This window comes from Pyrus communis, chromosome 14 (assembly GCF_041283825.1).
Source record: "Pyrus communis isolate YQ-2024b chromosome 14, ASM4128382v1, whole genome shotgun sequence".
Classification (NCBI taxonomy): Eukaryota; Viridiplantae; Streptophyta; class Magnoliopsida; order Rosales; family Rosaceae; genus Pyrus; species Pyrus communis.
This window is the reverse complement of record NC_142578.1, coordinates 24,614,781-24,634,283: the sequence shown is the minus strand read 5'-3', so window position 1 is coordinate 24,634,283 and position 19,503 is coordinate 24,614,781. Positions and strand designations below refer to the sequence as shown.

The window sequence follows — 19,503 nt, the reverse complement described above, 5'->3', positions numbered from 1 at the left end:
GCTGCATATGTTAAAAATCACGAGAGATAGTTAAGTGATGGTAATGCTTAGAATCCTATTTATTATTAGATGAATTTAAATTTTGAGATATGTGTATTGGATAGATACAATCTCAAACTTTAATTAAAATCAACTAACAATGATAAATAAAGTCCTAAGCATTATCACTACTTGAAGGTGGTAAACAAAAATGCAGTCCCATAAAAATAGTGCTTAATATATACATATTAAAAATAAAGACCAAGTGATGCAAGATCTCGCAAAGACTAATACTATTCCAAGTCATGCATGAAACATACACATTTGTTCCTTCATGCCAGTTGGTTATAAACAAACATCATGCACATGTTGGATTACTAATTAGTAATATTCAGCTTGACATAGACTTTTATGAATAAACTTATAATTTCTAGCATCTAATAAATACCCAAATTAAAAATATTCATCGATATACAAAATGTTCTCATGGAGGTACTCATTTTTTGCCACAGATATCAATATAGAGGCTAAAATATACTATGATATTAAATCCACATGTGGTCGAGATATTTACAAATTTAACCATTAAAATTCATAAACTCAATTATACATCCAGGTTCGATCATTTTCCGAAGTTTTGGTCCACAATAAAAATTGCTTACCTTGACTTCACCTATAAAACGTGCAAAGGCGATTTACATTTTAACCACAGTTCAATGTATTGTGATTTTTTTGTTCGAACACTTTTGTATTTAATATCCATGGTTGACAATATTTTTTTTTAAAACAAACGATATTATCTACGCTAAAGGGAGTGGGTGGGCTTAGCCTCACAATGTGCTAACAATAATGTGGTTCAAATTCTCCTTTGGCAAGAATCAAACCTAAGACCTCTTACTTACTAGTGAAGAGTAATACTACTAGATCGTACCAAAAATTCTAATGGACGTAACCATTTTTCTACCACTGATAAAAATATATAGGCTATAAAATGCAAAATGAAAATTATTTATTTTCTGTCTAAGTAAGAGTCGCGACCTAGGCTGGTCTAAGTGGGCGCCTAGACTTGTCTTAATTTTCAAACACCTATAGATTAATCAGGACGGTTGTCAGCTGCCTAGCGCCACCAAGGATTTTTTTAACAGTGGTTAGTATTCTGTAACAGTTTTAATATTCTCATTTCTCCAATTAAGTTAAAGTTGAGAGACAATTTCTCTAATTGGGTTAAAGTTTAGGGACTATTGCTACAATTTTTCTCATTTTGTTTTTCATATTTGCCGCTTGATTTAGCCTCATGTGTGTGGCTTGTGACTCATTTTCACAGAAGTTCTAACGAAATTGACGAAAATGACCATAACTGCATGTTTTGAAGAGTTAAGGGATCAATGCTTATGAATTTTTAGTTGATGGACTATTACTACAATTTCCTCAAAATATAATGAGAGAGTATAAAAAGAATAGCCCCCAAGTCCTAAGAGCTATTTGGGGTTATAGTGTTTCTAAAAAGCAGATTATTAAAAAATTTGGAACACCAAATATCTCTGGTGTAAAAAATTAAAAAAAAAAGAAGAAGTGGTTTTTAAAAAACCTTTTGGTAATGACAGTAGAAAAAGTAGAAGTATGGCCCACCATACTTATATAAAAAATAAAAACACACTTTTTTTTATCAAATCATAGCAAACGGTACCCATTTAATAAAATTTAAAATGATAAATGCAGCCCCATATTTTACAAAATTACAATCGTTACCCCTAATTTATTCTCTTTGGCTTATTATATAATATTTAAAACCATATCATTTTTAGTCATTTAATATATTCAAAACAGTTTTATATAAAAGTTTACCAAATGCTCAAAGATTCTTTTTTTTTTTTTTTTTCAAAAACAGATCAATACCAAAGTAAAAAAAAAAAATAGAAAAAAAGGATCATGCATGACAATAACAAACCCATACTACAACCTGGTTATCGCATGCGCCACGTACAAGTTGGAAAACTAAAAGACTTGGAAAGTCTGTCTTTATTAGAAAAACTAGAATTCTTTGTGTTAAAAAAAAAAAATTAAAGAAATAAAAATCATAACGCAGCTGGAAGTCTGTGCCCTAAACTGGAAGTCTTCGACTTCGTCTTCAACTTGAAGTCTTCATCTTCGTAGAAAGAGGTCACCATCCTTGCAAAGTCACATAGGCCAATCAACTTGCAACCTAATGCGTAAGACGGGATAACAAATGCTTTTATCATTAGGTACTAAAAAAAAGCCTACTAATTAGGTAGGCTGCTTACAAATTCAACCACAATTCAGGAGGGAAAATACGTCCATTGAACACTGGACATATCTAAAAATGCCACAAAATAATTTAGTTAAAAGAAATATAAAATAAAACTCATTGTGAGTTATTGATTTAACAACCTGAAAATGAAAAAAAAAACAAGAAACAAAGAAAAACTTACTGTTAAATCTCAAATATGTAATATTAGTGGCGGATTTAGAAAATAATTTTTACTTACGGGTGAGTCTTTAGCCTTAAGCAATGGTTTTTTGTTTGTAGAATATTCTTTTTCAAAGCCCTGGCACAAAAGTTTTGAATCATATAATTACCACCCCATCAACCATACATAAAAAGAAAGTTAAAGCTAAAGCTAAAAATGACTCAGTCCTTTCCTTTTTCTTGTTATTGACAGATCTTCCCAATCAATAATTAAAAAAAAAAAGCTAAAGTTAAAGCTAAAGGAAAAGCATTTTCCTTTGCCTTTTTTTAACTAAAAGATGCTCTTTGAAAAGGAAATAAATAAAGCTAAAGCTAAAGTTAAAGCCAAAGGATATAAATCAAGAAAAAGCTAAAGTTTTTACTTTATATTTTACGTACGTCTACGTTCCCTTTTTCTTTTTCCACATAGACTTTGACAAGCTGCATATGTTAAAAATCACGAGAGATGGTTAAGTGATGGTGATGCTTACAATTTTATTTATTATTATTAGATGAATTTAAATTTGAGATTTGTGTAGTCGATAGGTACAATCTCAAAATTTCATTAAACTCAACTAACAGTTATAAATAAAGTCGTGAGCATTATCACCACTTGAAGGTGCAAAATGGAGTCCCATAAAAATAGTACTAAATATATACACATTAAAAATAAAGACAAAGTGATGCAAAATCTTGCAACGACTAATACTATTCCAAGTCATGCATGAAACATAAACATTTGTTCATTCATGCCACTTTGTTATAAGCAAACATCATGCACATGTTGGATTACTAATTACTACTATTCAGTTTGACTTAGACTTTCGCAAATAGACATATAATTTCTAGCATCTAATAAATACCCAAATTGAAAATATTGATCGATATACAAAACGTTCTCATGGAGGTACTCATTTTTTGCCACAGATACCAATATAGAGGCTAAAAGATACTACGATATTAAATCCACATGCAGTCGAGATATTTATGAATTTAACCATTAAAATTCATAAACTCAATTATACATCCAGGTTAGATCATTTTCCGAAATTTTGGTCCACAATAAAAACTGCTTACCTTGAGTTCACCTATAAAACATGCAGAGGCGATTTACATTTTAACCACAGTTCATGTATTGTGATCTTTTGTCTGAACACTTTTGTATTTAATGTCCACGGTTGAAAATATTTTTTTTTTGAACAAACGATATTATCTACACTAACAGAAGGGCGTGGGCTTAGCCTCACAATGTGCTAGCAATAATGTGGTTCAAATTCTCCTTTGGTGAGAATCAAACCTAAGACCTTTCCCTTACAAGTGAAGAGGAATACCACTACATCGTACTAAAAATTCTCATGGAGGTAGCCATTTTTCTACCACAAATAGGAATATAGAGGCTATAAGATGCACTGTTGAAAGTTATTTATTTTCTATCTAAGTAAGGGTCGCAACCTAGGCTGGTCTAAGTAGGCGTCTAGACTTTTCTTAATTTTCAAACGCCTATAAATTAATCAGGACGATGGCCAGTCGCCTAGCGCCTAGGCGGCGCTGGGCGGGGATTTTTAGAACAATGGTTAGTATTCGGTAATAGTTTTAATATTCTCATTTCTCCAATTAGGTTAAAGTTGAGAGACAATTTCTCCAATTAGTTAAAGTTGATTGACCATTGCTACAATTTTTCTCATTTTGTCATAGAGGTACCCATTTTTTAACCACAGATACCAATATAGAGGCTAAAAGATACTACAATATTAAATCCATATGCGGTCGAGATATTTATGAATTTAATCATGAAAATGCACATGCTCAATTATACATTCAGGTTAGATCAATTCTCGAAATTTTGGTCAACAATAAAAATTGCTTACCTATGAGTTCACCTATAAAACGTGCAAATGCGATATACTTTTTAATCACAGTTTAATGTATTGTGAATTTATGTCCACAACTTTTGTGGCTTATGGAGGCTAAAAGATACTACGATATTAAATCCATATATGGTCTAAATATTTATCAGTTTAATCATTAAAATGATAAATTCAATTATATATCCACCTTAGATCAATTCCCGAAGTTTTGGTCCATAATAAAAACTGCTTAACTATGAGTTCACCTATAAAATGTGCAAAGGCAATATACTTTTTAGCCACAATTCAATGTAATGTGAATTGTTGTCCGCAACTTTTGTATCTAATAAATATCCACGGTTAAAAATATTCATTGATCTACAAAAAGTTCTCATGAGTGTACCCATTTTTCTACCACATATAGGAATATAGAGGCTATAAGATGCTCATTGAATTGAAACATACCAAACTCATTAAACACTCTAACACAAGCTCATTTAATTGAAAAGAAAAAGGAATCAATATGTAAAAATTGAACCAATTGATTGAACACATACCAATTATTAAGCTAATTAGTGCTCTAGAAATTTAGAGATGTCAAATGGTGAAGAAAAGGAAGAGGAAGAGGTTTGGATGACTACAGAGGAGTAGATGGGGGTGTAGAATGACAACAATGGGAGATGGAAAGATTTTTAAAAAGAGAGAGAAGGGGCTTTGCTCCATAGAGATGATGGACTCGATCGTTAGGGTTTTATTTTTTTATGTTTTTAAGTAGATTGAGTTGAGTGTAAAAAGAACTTTGATTGAGTTGAGTTTTGATAAGTAAGGGCGGTTTTGGAAATAATGTTGGGTATGAAGAAATAATGATAGATAAATCAAATACAATGTAATATGAAAAATAAGCTGAGTGTTGAAATACAAAATATGAGTTCGAATAAAATTTTTCTTATGCTACTCACTAATGGAAATAGCCGCATTGTAAACTTATGTCAAGCGTACCAAAGGGCATTTATTCACCTATCCTAAAGAATAAGGAGCCTGTTTTCAATTTAATATCCAAAATTAAACATAATTGTGCAAGGAGAGAAAATTTTTTTTTGCGAAAATCACTTTCCTAAGAAATGTCTGTGGACTGCCACTAATTTGTTTATATATTGTACTTCATTTCTCCCTCCTCCCTCTTCATTTTCTATTCCTCAATTCTCCTACATGTTTTCCCTTGTTTCGTCTAACAAAACTTTCTGTAAAAGCTCACAAACAACTAAAACATAGAAACTGAAATTGTATTGAACAAGCCTTGAGAGAACATATGCTAAACAAAGAGGTTCGGAGGGATAACCTCCTCCAAACAACCCTAAGTAACTAAACACTTCTTTATTTTGGTCTATAACCCTAATTAAACTCGTTATTACAAAAATACAAAATAACTTAATCCATCAAAATATCCAAAATCTTCACCCAAATCAGACTGCCATATATAGTTTATTCACTAAAAGAGCGGAGGAAAGCTATGTATGGTGCAGGAAAGCGGCTGCTAGTCCAAGTTCTCCCTCATGGAAGAATAGGCTGCGAGAAAGCCAATCCTGCAACAGGATCATTTGCTACCAAATATCGAAGAAATGGTGTTGGTCCATGAATGTGGGCGGCCCCGTGCCGTCGTATCAGTTGCATCTGCCAAGGGAGTTGCCCCTGGCGAAGGAGTGACATCTGAAAGAGTAGTGTAGTCTTGAAGCTTCCCCTTTCCATTCCCACAGGAGATTGCAGCTTGAACAGCAGCACCATGCGCCATTGCCTCATCCAGATCAATGCCCTTGCACAGCTCCTTCCCTTTGAATGCCTGTTGTAATAGTTGTTGCACCATTGGAATTCTAGAAGAGCCACCAGCAAGAAGAACATCATCGACGTTACTTGGGTCCATGTTAGCATCCCTCAAACACTTCTCCACTGACTCCATACACTTGATGAATAAATCCATATTAATTTGTTCAAACATGTCACGGGTAAATGTTATGTTGAAATCCTTATCCTCACACAAATGATCAATTTCAATGTCAAAGTCAGACTCAAATGCGAGTCTCCTTTTTGCTTTCTCACATTGATTCTTTAATCTCCTAAGCGCTCTGAAGTCTTTGCTCACGTCCAATTTACTCTTCGTTTTGAATTCCTCAACGCAATAATTGACCATTCTGTTATCGAAGTCTTCGCCGCCAAGGTGATCATCTCCACCCGTTGCCATGACTTGAAATGTCCCTGAAGTATTCATGGTAACCAAGGAGACACCTAAACTGCCACCGCCCAAATCAAATATCATCACATTTCTGCTGCTACTCCAACCGGTCTTCTTGTGAAGGCCATAAGCAAGGGCAGCAGCACTTGGTTCGTCAAAAATACACTTTACATCTAGGCCAGCAACCACTCCAGCCTCCTTTACAGCCTGACGCTGGGAATCGTTGAAGTAAGCAGGGACAGTGATGACTGCATTTTTCACAGGTGAGCCTAGATGAGTCTCAGCAATCTTACGCATCTTTTTCAGAATCATGGATGCGATTTCTTCAGGAGCAATTTGTTTCTCTTCGCCACCATTGCGGGTAACCACAATCATTGGCTTGTCATCCGAACCTTGAGTGACCTTGAATGGCCAAAGCTTCATATCACTTTGAACAGAATCTTCACTAAATCTTCTTCCAATTAATCGTTTTGTATCTGCAAATTGATCCATGCAAAGTTGGATTGGAATTTGTTATTAATAAGGGAAACTAATAAAATGGCCCAATTTTTTTTAATAAAAAAACACCTAATGAATTTTTATTAATAATAAAGAAAAAAAAAAAAGTGGCCGTGGCATGTTTGTAAATAAGTTAAATATTGGTGGCACCAACTGTTTTTACATTGTTATTTCAATTGTTGCTTAAAAGGTCAACTGTTTCTACATTATTAGATTATTGTTTCTTAGAGAATTCTTAAGCTTAAGATTAAGAAACAATTGACCCAATTATATAGAAACAGTTGGTGCCACAAAAGTTTTAACTCATTTACGAAAATATGGCCAACTATTATTAGGTTAAGTCCAACATTATCTTTTCTCCACTTTTATTTCTTTAATACTCATTTTACATTTTTTCTAAAACTATTACTAAAAATTAAAATCTTCTAAGTTCATGCATCTTCAAATTCCAATAAATCTACTTAATACTTTTTAACCAAAAAACTAATATACTAACATCAATTCATCTGTAGAACATACGATCTTAACTCAAGTAACAAATATGTGAATGTATAACACCTATACATGATATATAAAACCTAACTAAAAGGAACAAAAACATAATATACCTACAAGCAATATACATTATACAGGTGAATTATAAAAAATAAAATAAAATAATCTGTTATATAAAAATACGATTAACTTGTGATATAGCCTTATTATAAAAATTAAGAATAAAATCCATAAATGGGGTTTAGAGCATGAACAAGAAGAACAAGAAATAACAAAAAATAAATAAAGAAATTAGAAGAAATAATTAAAGAGATAATTAGGAATAAATGTATTTTGTACAATAAATCCAATTATTAATGAGATAATTATTGATAATTAAGTGCTTTTCTTTAAATTTTTGTTAAGCCTTTTCATTAAAACCTAAATAATAATAACAACAAAAACATCATCATCATGATCAACAAATAAATTATAATATTTATAATAATAATAATAATAATTAATATAATACTAATCTAAATTACCTATATTAATAGAACTCTTATTGTCAACCAAAAAAGGTTAAAAAGACTATTTAGTCTTCTATCACAAAACAAAACAAAAAAAAAAAAAAGTGATGGACAATAGTATAATTTCACAAAATAAAATTTTACTTTTTTTTATTAAAACATCACCTACGAGTGATATCTAGTATTAAAAAAAAACAAAATAAAACAAAAACTTCTCAATCCCACTCCAACCCACGTCCTTTCACTCCCTCTCTCCTTCCCATTTTAAAAACAAAAATAAAGTGTTCATAAACACAAAGTGTGGAGGCCTATACTATCTAGTAATAATAAGAGTAACACACTTGAATATATTTTCAAAGAAAAATCAATATATGTAAATGGTTGTTACTTTATTGTTCTCTTCAACCGTGTGCGTCTATGTTTTGTTTACAAATAGATGTCATAATGATTTCTAGTATTTAATTATTTACAATAAAGATAATGTTAATTAAGGATATTAAAATTTTAAATTAAATTTACAAACTAAATAATGTGTCACCAATAAGAAATAAGTATGTTAATCAATACTTAAGTAATAATTCAATCATTAATAACCATAACGTTTGATTTACAAATTTTAATTTATAAATTTGGTCTTCCTAACATTACCCTTACAATAATGATGGTTTTGATCATGAAAATATAATGTGATGTGGGTTTTACAAAGTATTTCCATAAGGGAACTATTATTAACACTGCAAAAATTTCATTCTACACTCCTCATAAGTGTATTTTTCTTTCTAATTATAGAAAGTTTGGAATGCCAAATGAGATTTTTGAAGTGCTAATAACAATTATCTTCTCTAAAGGTATTTTGAGTGATCCCCCCAGACAGCAAATTAACTAGTTATTAAAACCAAACAAATATCGATCAGTCAAGAGAACTAAAAAAGAAACTAACAGTACATAATTTTACGATAGGATAGGACAAGCTGATCATTCAAGTCCTACATACCAAAGATCGAGTTGGCGGTGTTTCTCACAGCTTGGTTAAATGCCGCATCGCCTATCATCGCCTCCTCAGTGTTTGTGAATGCTACATATGATGCAGTTTTCCTGTTACCATAATCATTCAGAATGGTTTCTACATGATCTTTCTGCCACACGGCCACGCAGGAATACGTTGTTCCCAGATCGATACCGACCGCATGCTCTTCTTCTCCGCCACCCTTATCATGAGAGAGAGAAGGTTGATGCAAACTGGGAGAGACAACAACACTGCCAGAAACAGTATTTGGAGGCGGCTTCGTCGCTTGATTATTGGCAGTATTTGTATATCTCCGCTGGTCATTCAGCAGATATATTTCCTCTTCCTGTTTCAACAAGTAGTGTTGCACCTCTTGGAAACTACGTGGATTAGAGTTTTCTAATCTTGTACGGTGCTCCTTTGGCAGTCCCGTCAGGATGTGTAGATAAAATAAGTCCCCATCTTCCACACGAGCACCGGCATCTGCAAGCAATTGCGCCAGATGGAAGATCTTTTGCAGATAGTCATTCATCGACATGGCTGTGTCTTTCTTTACATTTACTAGTTCACTTTTGAGATTATAGATGTAAGCAAGAGGGAGACTCTCGAAGTGTTTCTTGATGTTTCTCCACACCGTTTGTGAAGAGTCGGCGCCGGCCATGACACGGTGGTGGAGATCTATGGACAGAGTGTTTCTAAGCCACTCAAGAACCTTTTGATCTCTGTTACTCCAATTAAAAAACTCAGCAGAATGAAGTTGCTGATCAGGACGAGTGTCTGTTCCATCAATGATTCCAAGAAGATTATGGTAACGAAAATATGAAAGAGAACTAGATTTCCACTGTTGATAGCCATATATATTATCACTCGTGAGTTTGATTGGAACCAGTACTGCTGATCCCATGTTCTCTCCGGCCATGGAAGTACCACCGCGAGATTAATTGGCTAGGAGATCCAAGCTGGAGAGGTGAAGTACCATGGCGAGTTGATCATCTTAATTAGAAATATATGCGGTGGTTTATCACCAAGTCAATGAATCTTCTATATATAAAGCAGCAAGCCCAGTTTTGGGTCCCGGGCTTCACCAAAAATAGTGAGACAGAAACGCCCATCTAACAAAAAAAATAGTTTAGCAGTCCAAAATAAGGAGTTTTAACAAAACATTTTCGGTACTGTTCATTTTTACCTTTTTTTGGTACTATTCACTACACATTTATTTATAATTTTCATTAAAACTAGAGTTTTTTTGGACTTTTCGTTAGTTTTCCTTTCAAAATATTCACAAAAAAACGCAAGAGTAATTTTGTTACGAAAAAAGATTTTTTTTTGTCATAAAAATTTTCTTTTATAATTAATATCTCAGTATTACGTGGAATATCTACAGATTTTTTCTAGCATGGTCTAATGTTATTCGTTTAGTCTAAATATTGGATTTTCTTTTTCTTGAGTAGAGTTGTCTATCTGCACTTGGAATATTGATTACATGGAATCAAAACCAGCCAAAAAAAAAAAATGCATAAAAAATGCAGGGACAATTTTGTCAAATGCATGCATGCACCCTTATCTTTTTCTTTCTTACCTAGGAAGGTACCAACGCCTCACACACACACACTTGAGAAAGTGGGAAGAGAGAAAAGAAAAAAAATAAAATAAAAGGATGAGTGAAAGTTGTTGGTGTCTAGGTGAAAGGAAAAGAAAAATATAATAACAAATAAGGAAAATTATGAAGATTGTGTGATGGTGTTAGAAGAAAATGAAAGGAAAATACAATAAAAGCCATGCATTGTATATATAATAAATACGTGTAATGATGGCAAGAAAGTACGATAATTTAATTTTCAAAATATTTTCTTTTAATTTTCTTATTTTTAGGAATTAATATTTTTTTTGAATAAATTACACTTAGAGTAAATTTTTAATACTTAATTTTATACTGAAACAATAATTTTTAAATATTTCAATGAGAAACAAAAGTTAATGCGTGACGTCATTGGTATTTTTTATCTGAAATGTATGTCACAAAAATACCTTTTATAATGGTAAGTCTTTTTCACAGTTCTATATCCTTCAATTGGTTCTTCTCTCTGCAATTCGCTCACGCGTCGTCGCTTTCACATACAAAACCCATTGCCTCATTCTCCACACCATCACTCCTGGCGATGAATGACCAGCCTCCTTCCTCATACGACTCCATCTACGTCCCTCCCCACCACCTCCTCTGCTCTGTCATCACTATCCCCAATTATACCTCCCCTGCAATCGGCTCCAAGTTCCGCGAAACCAGACTGCTGCTGCCGTTGCTATTCTCAATCGGAGGAGCAGCACAAGTGGTGTTCTGGCGTACAAGTAGACTCAACAGCAGCAGGCGCAGTTGCAAAAGCTCAAGCTTCAGCAGCCTTCTGCTTAAGACGACGGCGTTTCTGAAGAAGGCTCTGATCGTGAAGCTGAGTTTGTTGGTATTTTACAGTTTACTAACTCAATACCAAAATATGTGGGTGATAAGTTTACAAACTCTATCACACCTCTTTCACTTTGCACTCTCAAATAAAATTGGACAAAGAAAGAAATAGAGAAAGGAGGGAAGCAACAAGTTTTGGCAAAACACTTGGACTTTGATATATGAAAAAGGTTTACAAACTGTTGGAATAAGAAAGCTTACAAGCTTCTTCACAATTGGAAGTGGGATTTGGATGGGATGATTTACAATGCTTGAGAGCTTGGGTATTTATAGCAAACCAAATGATTAAATTAAGATTATTTATTACCACACAAAACACATTAATTGCACCTAATAATTTTTATTCAACCATACCTAACATTGCCTAACTTTCCATGCCTAACTTTGACATTGATTTTCAACAATAGCAACCTGTTTTGATTTGAATTTCCAACACACCTCCTCAAATCAAAACGCCTTCATTCCTAGCATTTCACGCAGTAGCCGGAATGTTTCAATTGGCAATGGCTTTGTGAAGATGTCCGCCACTTGTTCCTTGGTGTGACAGTAGACAAGTTCAATTGTCTTTTGCTTCACATGGTCCCTTAGAAAATGGAACCTGGTATCAATGTGCTTGCTCCTTCCATGTTGAACAGGATTCTTTGCAAGTTTGATTGCAGACACGTTATCTACGTGAATCACAGTCGATTCCACTTGTGGATGACACACTGACTTCAACAGATTTCTTAACCAAATTGCCTCACACACGGTTGAGGCTACAGCAACATACTCGGCTTCACATGATGACAAAGCAACAATTGATTGCTTCTTTGAAGTCCATGAAAAAGCTGTTGATCCTAGAAAAAACACATAGCCAGTTGTGCTTTTCCTTTCATCTTGGTCACCTCCCCAATCACTATCTGAATAACCAAATAATTTTGCATCTTCACCAAAATTATAAAATAGACCATAGTTTAGAGTACCTCTTATGTACCTCAAAATTCTCTTGGCGGCCAGCCAATGAGACTCCCTTGGTGTTTCCATGTATTTACTCACGAGTCCAACACCATAAACTATATCAGGTCTTGTGATTGTAAGGTACCTTAGGCTTCCAACGAGGCTTTTGTACACTGTTGAGTTTACAAACTCACCCTCTCCTCCTTTGGACAGCTTCAATCCAGTTGCGACTGGGGTATTGACAGTGTTGCACTTGTCCATATTGAACTTCTTCAATATGTCTCTCATGTACCTTTGTTGAGAGATGTAGATACCATCACTTTCTTGCTTCACTTCTATGCCAAGAAAGTATGACATTAATCCATTGTCAGTCATCTCAAATTCACTGAACATGGATTGCTTGAACTCATGGAACATTGCCTCATTGTTTCCTGTAAACAATAAATCATCTACATAGAGACAAATAATTAAGAACTCCCCTTTTTCACCATTCTTCATGTAAACTGAATGCTCGTATGGACATTTCTGAAATCCATTTTGGTGAAGGTAGTTGTCGATCCTTGAGTTCCAAGCTCGTGGTGCTTGCTTGAGGCCGTACAAAGCCTTCTTCAAACGATACACCTTATCTTCTTCTCCTTGTACTTGGAAGCCTTCCGGTTGTTCCACGTACACTTCTTCCTCAAGTACTCCATTAAGGAAGGCTGACTTGACATCTAGTTGATAAATTTTCCATTTATGATGTGCGGCAAGAGAGATTAGCAATCTTACCGTGTCAAGTCTCGCAACTGGAGCATAGACTTCATCATAGTCCACTCCATACTTCTGTTTGTAGCCCTTTGCTACAAGCCTTGATTTGTATCGATCCACACTCCCATCTGCAGTGCGTTTGATCTTGTAAACCCACTTGACACCAATAGCCTTCTGATTTGGTGGGAGCTTTGTCAGCTCCCAAGTGTCATTCTTCTCGATGGCATGGATCTCTTCTTCCATGGCTTTCTTCCAACAATCTTCTTCCACAGCTTCATTGAATGAGAAAGGCTCGTGGTCTGCATACAAGCAGAAAAGGTTGGTTTCTTCTTCTTCTTCTTGTCCATAAATCTCTGTGAGACTCCTTAACCTCACTGGAGTTGAGGAGCTGCTTTCCTCACTAGATGTAGGACCACTCCTTGCAGTTCTGTGCACTGGAGTTGTTGTGATTGTTTGAGCAGGCTGTTGCTCAATCGGTGGTACAACTTTTGGTTCTTCAAAATCAGTGGAGACGATCTTCTCTTTACTGACTTCTTTGTTGTTCCACGTCCATGTCTCTTCCTCACTGAAGATGACATCTCTATTAACCACTAGTTTGCCAGTTAGTGGGTTGTAGAGCTTGTATGCCTTGGACTCTTCACTATAGCCCACAAACACACACTTCTCACCTCTATCATCAAGTTTCCTCCTCTTGGCTTCTGGAACTTGAGCATATGCAACACACCCAAAAATTCTTAGGTGTGTAACATTCGGCTTGTATCCACTCCAAGCCTCTTGTGGTGTCATCCTCTTGACACTCTTTGTTGGACATCGATTCAACAAATAAATCGAACAAGCTACAGCTTCTGCCCATAACTCTTTTGGCAAATTCTTCTCCTTAAGCATGGACCTTGTCATGTCAAGGATGGTTCGATTCTTTCTTTCGGCTATCCCATTTTGCTGTGGGGTATAGGCAGCAGTAAGTTGATGCCTAATTCCTTGCTCCTTGCAGTATGCTTGGAAAGCATTAGAGGTGTACTCTCCACCTCTATCTGATCTCACAGCCACAAGCTTGTGGTTACTTTCTGCCTCTGTGAGTGCCTTGAACTCCTTGAAAATTTTTAGGGCAGCTGACTTCTCCTTGAGAAAATAGACCCAAGTCTTTCTACTGAAATCATCAATGAAGGTAATAAAATACCTATTACCTCCATAAGACATGGGATCCAATGGACCACATATATCTGTGTGCACCAACTGCAGTGGTGCCTTTGCTTTCCATGTATCACCAACAGGGAACGATAGTCGTGCTTGCTTGCCAAGCACACAACCTTCACATACTTGGCGTGTGGCTTCAATCTGGGGTAGACCACGAACCATTCCTCCACTTGACAGCAACTTTAGGCCATTGAAATTAAGATGGCCAAATCGAAGATGCCATTTCCATGACTCATCTTCCATTACACCGATGTCTTTGTGTTCAAATTCAACGGAAACATCCGGTTCTTTGACATTCGAACACGTGCAATAAGCTTTCTCCTTGCATTCCTGAGAGTGAGAAGCATGTTCTCCATATGTATAATGTACCCTTTCTGGAGCAGTTGACCAATGCTCAGAATGTTGCTCTTCATACCTGGTATGTAGTAGGTATCGGAGATGTATTCTTCTCTTCCATCCTTCTGGATGATCTTGATCTTCCCTTTGCCTTCAACTGACAACTTTGAGGAGTCACCAAGACTTACAGATCCATAGGCCCCTTCTTTGAGTTCGGCAAAAAACTCCTTCTTTCCACACATGTGATTGCTTGCACCAGAGTCCAAATACCAAACATCTTGTTGGCTACTGGAATCATGGTGTGCTAGTAAGACTGTAAGTTCTTCATCAGTATTTCCACTTGATTCTGCCATGTTGACATGCTCACCATTTTTATGTGAACATTCATTGGCATAATGTCCATATTGCTTACAGTTGTGACACTGGATATGCGCCTTTCCTCGAGTAGATCTCCACTCCTGAGACTGACCTTGATTTTGTGCATAGCCTCGACCTCTTCCTCGGGCTCGTCCTCGGCTACGGTTGGATGAGCTCCCACGACGTGAGTTCCACTGCCCACGACCTTTATTTGGTTTGTCAATATTCAACTTTGACTCCAAAGCTTGCTCTAGCGTTGTGGGGCTTGCATTCTTCTGAATGCGTTGCTCGTGAACTAGGAGGGATCCTAGTAGCTCTTCTGCGCTCATCACCTCCAAATCCTTGGATTCCTCAATGGCAGTCACCACATGCTCAAACTTAGATGTGAGTGACCGGAGTATCTTCTCCACAACTCGTACTTCATCGAGTCTCTCGCCATTTCTCCTCATCTGATTTACTATCACAATGAGCCTTGAGTGATAGTCGGAGATTCTCTCCCCTTCATTCATATGAGCAGTTTCAAAATCTGCTCGAAGTGATTGTAACCTTACTTTCTTGACTCAATCTACTCCTTTGTAGATTGTACTGAGTGTATCCCATACTTGCTTGCTCGTTGTTGCTTCTGCAACCTTCTCGAACGTTGAATCTTCCAAACCCTGGTATAGAAGATACAGCGCCTTTTGGTCCTTCTTTCGTAAGTCCTTGAGAGTGTTCCTTTGATCCGCAGTATATACGGCTTCTTGCTCGGCAGTGGGTACAACATACCCACTACTGACAACTTCCCATAGCTCCTGTGATCCAAACAATGCTTTGAATTGGATGCACCATCTTTCATAATTTTCTTTCTTCAATGTGGGAACTTGGAGTTGCACTAAGTTGGACGCCATAACTGCTGCACCTGCCAGAATGGTATTCTGGCTCTGATACCAATTGTTGGTATTTTACAGTTTACTAACTCAATACCAAAATATGTGGGTGATAAGTTTACAAACTCTATCACACCTCTTTCACTTTGCACTCTCAAATAAAATTGGACAAAGAAAGAAATAGAGAAAGGAGGGAAGCAACAAGCTTTGGCAAAACACTTGGACTTTGATATATGAAAAAGGTTTACAAACTGTTGGAATAAGAAAGCTTACAAGCTTCTTCACAATTGGAAGTGGGATTTGGATGGGATGATTTACAATGCTTGAGAGCTTGGGTATTTATAGCAAACCAAATGATTAAACTAAGATTATTTATTACCACACAAAACACATTAATTGCACCTAATAATTTTTATTCAACCATACCTAACATTGCCTAACTTTCCATGCCTAACTTTGACATTGATTTTCAACAATAGCAACCTGTTTTGATTTGAATTTCCAACAAAGTTGTAGTCGCATTCGTTGAGATTTGTATATGTGAATTATGTGCTCGTGGAGTTGTTAATTGGGAAATCCGTGTGTTTACTAAGTGTGAATTGGTAATTGGGTTTCAATTAAGGTATATATTTTGAACAACACATGATATATACACACACACACACACACACACAATTATTTTCCAATTACGTTTTTTATAAACTATATGTCTTTAATTTGTTTTATTGATATCATCACGTTTATGGGTTTGTTTAGATGTAAATAAATGGAGTGGTACTAGAAGAGAAGCAGATGATGAACGGGTTCAATAATCTTGTTCCAAGACAATTTATAAATATGGGAAGGGCTGAGAAAAATGAGCTTTCACAGTGTTCTCATGAAGGCTGCAAATCTCAAGATTGTTCCGGGTCGCCCTTGCAAAACGACATGGTCGAGTCCGTGGAGTGCTGCAAGAGTACTAATAATCATGTTCACTAGGATATTAATGGAAGAAGTAACACTGCTGAGGGAGAGGATTGCCCTGACCAAGAATTTAATGGGTAGATTTCTAAGAAGGTTCCCAAGTTGATAAGCACTAGAGAAGTGGATCAACCCTCATCTGAAACCATGTCCATGATTAAAAAAAGCTCGTGTTTCAGTTTGAGCATGATCTGAAGCTTTCATGGTATGAATCTAGCTACCTTGACATCTGCTTGACTAATATATAGTGTGTATCTACATATAAAATGTTACTTCACTCGGGAAATGTTTTCTCTAGGCTATCTAATTTGTCGATTGTGTACTTATTTCATAGGTCAAGTTGATATATAACAACATTAATCTGTATTTCAACTTGAATTTTAGTAGCGTGATCATGAATTTCTATTTCAATTATGTTGTATTGATGACATAATGTATCTAGTTTGCAATGCTTTGAAACTGAAAACAAAAACCATTTGAAACCAAACCGAACCGCAACCAAATAGTTTGGTTCCATATTGGTTCAAGCTTCAAAACCACACCAAATCGAACCACAAAAAATTTGATTTTGATTTCAGTTTCACCCTAAACCGTACCGAACCAAATCATGTCCTCCCCTATACTCAAGGACATTTCAAGCACGCATTTACCAATAAGAAAATCACTTTAGCCTGTCAAGACTTAAGGTGGGGAGTTTTCCAACCACATTTTCCGTCTCGTTATGGAAATAGTATATGATGGAGTGTTTATGGTAAATAAGGTGCAAGACCCCAAAGATCATTGTGCACCACTTCAAAAGGAATTACAGATTTATTGACACTGGATGAAAAAGGCAGTTTGCAAAACTTGCCCTCTAAACAACTTTGACACATTACAAGACTAGAGTCTTTTGGAAATGCAACATTAGATTTATGCAGCATTAGGGACACAACAGAATTAGATGGATGTCCTAATCTATTGTACCATGTAGTAGAGTTAACAAGCTGACCAATGAGAGCTTTACTGGAGACAGTACTTTAAGAGGTTGCAGGACACGCATTTGCTAAGGCAGAAATTGGGTAGAGTCCATTACTGCACAATCTTTTGTAAAGAATCCTCCATGTGACCTTGTCCTGGATCCAAAAACAGAAGGAATCAAAGATAAGCCAACCGTTATTGTCCAAACATATCTTATGTACTGATAGAAGATTCTGTGTTAATTTAGGAACATATAACACAGAGTTCAGTTTGATAGGATATATAGAAGGTTTGAGAATAGTGCTACCAATGTGAGATACATGCAAACCTTCACCATTTGCAATTTGAATTACTTCAATAGTATGATAGGGTGATGCCAGAGATAAGTTGGAGAGATCAGTAGTCATATGATTCGTTGCTCCTGAATTAGTGATCCACACTTGTGAATTAGTTGTAGATCCAGCTGAAGGGTTTCGTGGTGTTACCATAGTATGGTAGGCTTGCATTGGAACTGGAGCTTGAAATTGTTGTCCAGGAAACCTGTGATTGAACCCTTGGTTGAGAAAATGAAGCCACCTGAGAGTATTGATACCCTTGTTGTGGATATAAAGTCATCGGGGAGTAAGAAGAATTGACTCTAGCTCCAATATAGTTGGGACCATTCCCATTATAAAAACAGAACCATGTATTGTGATTAAATCTCCCACAAATTTGACATTTTGGCTTCTCGAGTGGAGCAGAAATATTAGACTGTTGTGTATTTAGAAATGGACCAAGTATACCAGGACTTGGAGTTTGAATGACATGTGTTTGAGTAGGCATGTATTGTCGTGATGAAAATTTTCTTGGTTGTTGATTAAACCTGCCCTTGCCTTGTTCTTACTAGCATTGAAATGCTTGAAACCACCAGATACAAAACTGAATTGATTAAGCCCTCTCTAAGTTGAATTATTAGCAATCATGGTTGACATAAACGGTGCATTGATAGTTGACTCTATAATTGCTTCTTCAGCAAGTAACTATGTTTGAAATTCTTTCAGAAATATGACACTTTCACGCCCCCGGATCACATTCCTAAAGGTGTTGTATTCTGCTGGCAAACCATTTAATGCAAGAATAACAATATCTTCATCAAGAAAGTAAACCCCAACAGCAGAAAGATAGTCTCTAACTTCCTTTATCTTCTGTAAGTACTGAGTAATATAATCATAGCCCTTTTTAATTGTTTGCACATTTGATTTCATCTGAAAGATGCTAGTCTTCGAGACAGTTGAAAACTGTTCTTGTAATCTTATCCAGAGATCCCTCGAACTGGTACTCCCAATGGCACAAGACATATCTACAGGACTCAAAGATGCAGTGAGTAATTGCATTAAGGCTTTATCATGCATCATCCAAACCAAATACTCATCACTATCAAAGCAAGAAGAGGATTTTGACGAATTAACACCAGATTCTCCAGAATGAGAGGTGAATCGAGCAGGACATGGATAATAGTCATCAACAAACCCGAGAATTCCATTACTTTCAAGCAGTAATTTCATTTGGAAATGCCAATTTAGATAGTTTGAATCATCTAGATTAACATTCATAGATGTAGAAATCGATGAAACTAATGCAGTTATCGGTGATTGAAGAAGCTGCAATTGAGAGGCAGTTACCAT

The 19,503-nt window shown here is 35.7% G+C and overlaps 2 protein-coding genes and 2 long non-coding RNA genes across 4 annotated transcripts; 1 reads left to right on the top strand and 3 right to left on the bottom strand.

Moving 5' to 3' along the window:
* Positions 1 to 1,893: 1,893 nt before the first annotated feature.
* Positions 1,894 to 2,543, bottom strand: LOC148691465 (uncharacterized). The gene is made up of 2 exons (XR_015955594.1): positions 2,430 to 2,543; positions 1,894 to 2,182 (listed from the first exon to the last, which is right to left on the bottom strand). It is a non-coding gene; the product is annotated as an uncharacterized LOC148691465 (long non-coding RNA).
* A 3,014-nt stretch (positions 2,544 to 5,557) lies between these two features.
* On the bottom strand, positions 5,558 to 10,054 carry LOC137712911 (heat shock 70 kDa protein 18). The gene is made up of 2 exons (XM_068452112.2): positions 9,017 to 10,054; positions 5,558 to 6,996 (listed from the first exon to the last, which is right to left on the bottom strand). Exons 1-2 carry the CDS (start codon positions 9,945 to 9,947, stop codon positions 5,888 to 5,890), a joined length of 2,040 nt encoding a protein of 679 aa, XP_068308213.2. The 5' UTR covers positions 9,948 to 10,054; the 3' UTR covers positions 5,558 to 5,887.
* A 6,376-nt stretch (positions 10,055 to 16,430) lies between these two features.
* On the top strand, positions 16,431 to 17,293 carry LOC148691464 (uncharacterized). The gene is made up of 2 exons (XR_015955640.1): positions 16,431 to 16,544; positions 16,679 to 17,293. It is a non-coding gene; the product is annotated as an uncharacterized LOC148691464 (long non-coding RNA).
* A 1,565-nt stretch (positions 17,294 to 18,858) lies between these two features.
* LOC148691463 (uncharacterized) lies at positions 18,859 to 19,503 on the bottom strand. Its single transcript, XM_088684033.1, has one exon. It carries the CDS (start codon positions 19,501 to 19,503, stop codon positions 18,859 to 18,861), a length of 645 nt encoding a protein of 214 aa, XP_088540159.1.